The sequence below is a fragment of the Oreochromis aureus genome, linkage group 16 (assembly GCF_013358895.1).
Source record: "Oreochromis aureus strain Israel breed Guangdong linkage group 16, ZZ_aureus, whole genome shotgun sequence".
In the NCBI taxonomy this organism is placed as follows: Eukaryota; Metazoa; Chordata; class Actinopteri; order Cichliformes; family Cichlidae; genus Oreochromis; species Oreochromis aureus.
The window spans coordinates 24,512,560-24,517,894 of record NC_052957.1 but is presented as its reverse complement, the minus strand read 5'-3'; the positions used below and the strand labels follow the sequence as shown (position 1 = coordinate 24,517,894).

General features: G+C 35.4%; 1 protein-coding gene across 1 annotated transcript; it reads left to right on the top strand.

The window, feature by feature from the left end:
- The first annotated feature begins 714 nt into the window (after nucleotides 1-714).
- On the top strand, nucleotides 715-4,899 carry LOC120433560 (CD209 antigen-like protein E). The gene is made up of 6 exons (XM_039599925.1): nucleotides 715-814; nucleotides 926-1,012; nucleotides 2,099-2,242; nucleotides 2,562-2,704; nucleotides 3,167-3,270; nucleotides 3,746-4,899. The coding sequence occupies exons 1-6, from the start codon at nucleotides 760-762 to the stop codon at nucleotides 3,876-3,878; spliced, it is 666 nt and encodes a 221-aa protein (XP_039455859.1). The 5' UTR covers nucleotides 715-759; the 3' UTR covers nucleotides 3,879-4,899.
- The last annotated feature ends 436 nt before the right edge of the window (nucleotides 4,900-5,335 follow it).

Below are 5,335 nucleotides of genomic sequence, written 5' to 3'. Positions count from 1 at the left end.
TTGTCTGTTGTTTTTTTCGTTTGTTTTGTTTGTTTGTTTTTCTTATATCAAAAATCTCAATAAATATATATATTAAAAAAAAAAAAAAAAAAAAAAGGTCTTAGTCAGTAACCTACACTATAAGACCTTTAAAAAAAAGTAAACTGAAAGTTCTTTATAAAATTCTAAAAAAAGTTTGACTCCTGTATCCTTTCGTACATATATATATGTGTGTGTATATATATATATAGATATATACATATAGATATATATAGTTTAGTATAGTTTAGTATAATTTGACTTCTGCATCCTTTGGTATACACACACACACACACACACACACACACACACACACACACATCTATCTATCTATCTATCTATCTATCTATCTATCTATCTATCTATCTATCTATCTATCTATCTATATATATATATATATATATATATATATATATATATATATGTGTGTGTATATATATATATGTGTGTATATATGTATGTACACACACACACATATATATATATATGTATATATATGTATAGATAGATAGATAGATGTGTGTGTGTGTGTGTGTGTGTGTGTGTGTATACCAAAGGATGCAGAAGTCAAACTATACATACTTTTAGTGGTAGCAAAGCTGCGCAAACCACATATTAAATAGGCAGCTTCCTCTGAACTTAAAATAAACAAATAAACTGAAAGTTTGTGAGACTCTCACACTTCACATGTCCTGTGCCACAGAGCTGAGCTCTCAGAAATAAGCCACATCCTTTCATGCAATGGAGGAAATTTATGTCAAACCTGCCAACAAGACTTTTATTAAAAAACACACAGGTAAGAAAGAAATTACAAAAATTTAAAGTTTAAATTTGTAAATCTTTTATTACTGTTATTCACCCCCTCCACCCCTCACTACAAACATAGTTTTTTTTCTTTTCTTTTCAGGTCAAAGGAGCTGCAAGGGAAGCATTTATTTAGTTGTTATTCTGTTGTTGGGGCTGCTGGCTGGATTTCTCACTCGTGCTTTCTACTGTGAGATGTGTTGTTTTTGTCTTGTTACATCTATATCTATATCTATTTATATATATGTATCTATCTATATGTATATATGTATATGTGTATATATATACATATGTATATATATGTATATATATATATACATATATATATAAACGTATGCCGTATTTTTGGGACCATAAGGCACACCGGATTATAAGGCATATAAAGTGAAACAAACTTTACTAAACTCATTCTTTTTCTTCCTTCACTTCCGTACCATTGATTAATTAATGTTGAATTCTCTCTCAGCTGCTCTATTCCCATGTTGTTGCAGTATATTAGTGACTAACCTCGTATTGTGGATGGATTATCTCAGTTGTTCTCCTGACTGAAGGTTGTTTATATATTAAAACAAAAAAAAATCCCCTCTTAGTTGTTCTTAGAACTGCGCTCTTCTGGACAGAGATCTCCGATGTCGTTCCTGGGATCTGCTGGAGCCACTTGCCTAGCTTGGGAGTCACCGCACCTAGTATTTTTATTTCTCAAGCTTCTCTTGTTCCTTTTTCCCGGTGGTGCTGTCATTCGGAACCACAACATCAATCACTTCTCTTTTGTTTGTGAGTCTTTGCTTGGGGCTTGGTACCCAATCTCGGGTGGAGGTGATGATATCTCCCCCCTGATGTCTCATCCTGGCTCCCCCTTACTGTAGAATGTGTTGTGCCTCATCAATTTCTAGCTGTGAGAGCAGTCCCTTCTGCCGAATGTTGAAACACTGAGGGTATCAGTATCGAAGCTTCCATAGGCACCTCATCCTTTTCATGTAACCCCGTTCCACCGGGGTTACTTGCATAGTAGCATTCCAACAACGCCCTATCATCAGTGGGTGCCCTGGTTCCTCAACACCTGACGCGGACCTTGTTGATCCATTGATCTCTCTCTCGCTCCCTCTCTCTCTCTCTCTCTCTCTCCCTATATATATATAGTATGAAATTCACTTTCATATTTTAACATATTTTCTGTTTCATTAACTACTAACAAAAAATAAAAAAATATTTTGCTTAGCAGAACAGTGTCTTTTAGTGTATCAAACACATCACTGCTTATTTATCTGTATTTCAGACAAAAACTCCTTACAAGATTCAGCTCAATATCTCTCAATGAGTAACAAACTTTCCTCAATAACTGAGGAGAGAGACCTGCTGAAGGCCAACATCACTGATATGACCAAAGAGCTGGAGAGACTGCAGGGTTTGTTCAACCAGAGTGAGTCCTTCTCTGTTGCGTATCTTTGAAAAGGGTTTTACTCCAAAATTCAGTGATTCCGTTTTCCAGCAATAGATGGAAATATTTTGTCATTATATCTGAATTGACAGAAATTTTAGAAAGCAAACTTTAATCTTCATGGATATGTTTCACATGAATCATTGTTGCATCTCCTCTGCATTGCAGTGTCAGGATCACAAGGCATTTTATATATAGATGGTATAAAATATAGATTCCAGTTAATTAACAGAGACCCAATAAATCATTGCTGAATGTTTCATGTTGGTCTTTAACATTTCTTATTTGATGTTTCTTCCAGAGAAAACATGTCCTGCGGGATGGAGCATGTTCAGATGTAGCTGCTATCTCCTCTCTGAAAGATCTGACTCCTGGCATTCAGCTAGAAAACACTGCACAGACCAAGGAGCAGATTTGGTGGTGATAGACAGCCCTGAAGAACAGGTACAAAGTGCATGCGTGTGTTGTATTGTGTTTTTTAATGAATATTGACTTTCAAACCCCACGTTGTTATGAACATGACTTTCCCAATTGGAATAAAAATGTTTCCATAAAAATTTCATCATTTGACTAGTTTAACAAGGAACTATCAAAATAAACAGCAAACATGAGACTCAGACTGAGACATGGACTTGACACTTGAAGAACAGACATGAAAGCATGACTTGACTAGATGTGACGCAAGGAACACAGGGGAGGCAGAGAGACAGAAACCAAGAGACTAGAAACTATAAATAACAATGAAATCAACGACTATTAATAATTCAAAAACACAAAACATGGAAATTCCCCCATTACACTGAAAGAGCGTTGGGTATAAAGCTGATGAGAATCTGTAGCCAGAGGGACAGAAATAAAAAGAGTCTAGTGATTCATAACACAAATGTTTGTGTGCTTGTTGAACAGGACTTCGTCACTTCATTCACCCAGAAAGAGACTTGGATTGGTTTAAATGACATAGAACAAGAGGGAACGTGGAAATGGGTAGATGGATCGCCTCTGACTCTGCAGTAAGTCTTCGAGTTCACCCAGTATATTAAATATATTTGTAATAAATAAATATTTTTATAAATAATATTTATTTACTAAGTAAATATTATGTTTTATAAATAAAGAAGTAATGTTTTTTAATGTATTTATTCCCTTGGTGAAGTTATTTCATCAAGAAAATAACTTCATTGATAAACCTAGACACCAGGAACTGAAAATCTTAGAGACTGTTTTGGCCTTACCCGGATATGACTTGTTATTAACTAAACATTTTATGATGAATAATGGAAAAAAAACAGACCCAGGAGACAACAGCCAACACTATCATCCATCCATCCATTTTCTTACCCACTTAACAATTTGTTATTAGAGACAGAGAGTTGCGGGGGTGTCCATAATTCACAATGAGCTAAACATGCTATCAGTAGTCATTTTTCCCATGTTGTTTTATATCTAATTCAAAGATATTAATTTTGTTTTTTATTGACTCACCAGATACTGGGCATCTCATCAGCCTGACGACCTGTTGTTTAGTGAGGACTGTGCTCATATCAGATATCAAGAAACTTCCTGGAATGATGAAAGATGTGAAAATTCTCTCCAATGGGTCTGTGAAAAACTACTGTAACAGTTGAATTTGTTGGAAAATTGGATTTGTACATATGTTTCAAATTAAGCTGTGATTGTTATTTTATTAGCATTTCTATACATCCTTTTCTGAATAAGTATTAAGCTTTAGTGAAAAACAACCCTTGAAATATACTTATGCCTGTAATAACAATAATAATAATGAGTAACTGACCAATATTACCTTTTATTATAGCACTTTTAAAAACATACAGTCACAGCACATAGTTTTACTTTAGAGAATCAAATGCAGCCCCTTATTAGGAACCAGACTGTAGTTCCTGTCATGGCGGGGAGTCTGTGGTCTGCATTAGTGTGTGCTCAGTGTGGTTTCAGTCAAAAATTACTGTCACTGGGGAAATGGTGTCAACATGTTTTGAATAATTCTGTGGTATTTTTATTGATAATGTTGGTTTATTGCATGAGTTCTGTTTAGATTCTTTCAGCAGTTGTAACAGTGTTTTGGCATCTCAAAGATTAAACCTAAGAGCTTCATCTAGAGCAGACTGTTAAAATTGTTACATTTCAGTCTGCAACATGTGGGCATTATCGAGTAATTTACCATACAATATTAGAGTGTTTTTAGTTTGAAACATAGCTAAAATGTTCTCAGGTGTGCAGACATGAAACAGCACACAGTGGCTTCTACTGGTTGAAATCTGCACTGGTTAAACATTTGCATTTCATATTGCAAATGCTCGCTTGTCATTGTGGCTGCTGAAAGCGTTTAAACTAATGTTATCTTCACTTTATTGTTATTATTCTAGTTGGAAAACTGAGATTATTTTCTCTTGCTGTGTGTGTGTGTGTGTGTGTGTGTGTGTGTGTGTGTGTGTGTTTAGGGTGTTTTACTGTTTTTATGTGTTTTTCTTATTTTTTCAATCTACTGTACAGATTACAGAAACAATTGCTTTTACATGCATAAAGCATTTTACTTGCTAAAAATCTGAAGCAGAAAGTGATAAGGTCTTGCCATTGTTATTTTAACATTTTTAATCATTAAGTGATGCATTCTTATTGAAATGCAGCATGTCAACATGTGTTTGACAGACATTAAATTGTGATTCATCTTCAGAAAAGTGGACAGAAAAAGAGTTTGACTTCTGTGTCTTTTCATATGATTATGCACACCCATAGAACAGTGATATACCCCGCCTGTGATATGTGCAAGAGCAGGAAGGTTAACACCCCCAAGCAGCTTTTATGAAAACCAGTGGGAATGTCTTCTGTAGCCACCAGGGGGCGAAATGGTAACGGAAGTTCATTCACATACACATACAGTCCGGGTCAAAAGTGGCTGCAGTATCACAGAGGGTGGCTGTGTGAGCTGGTCACACTTTATACATGTAGAGAAAACATGTTGAAATCAGTTCTAATGAAAGTAACAGCATGTAGTGTCCACGCTGTCAGTGTTTCTGTTCAGTGACAGTCACCCAGCAGCAGCAGAGCCACCGAGAA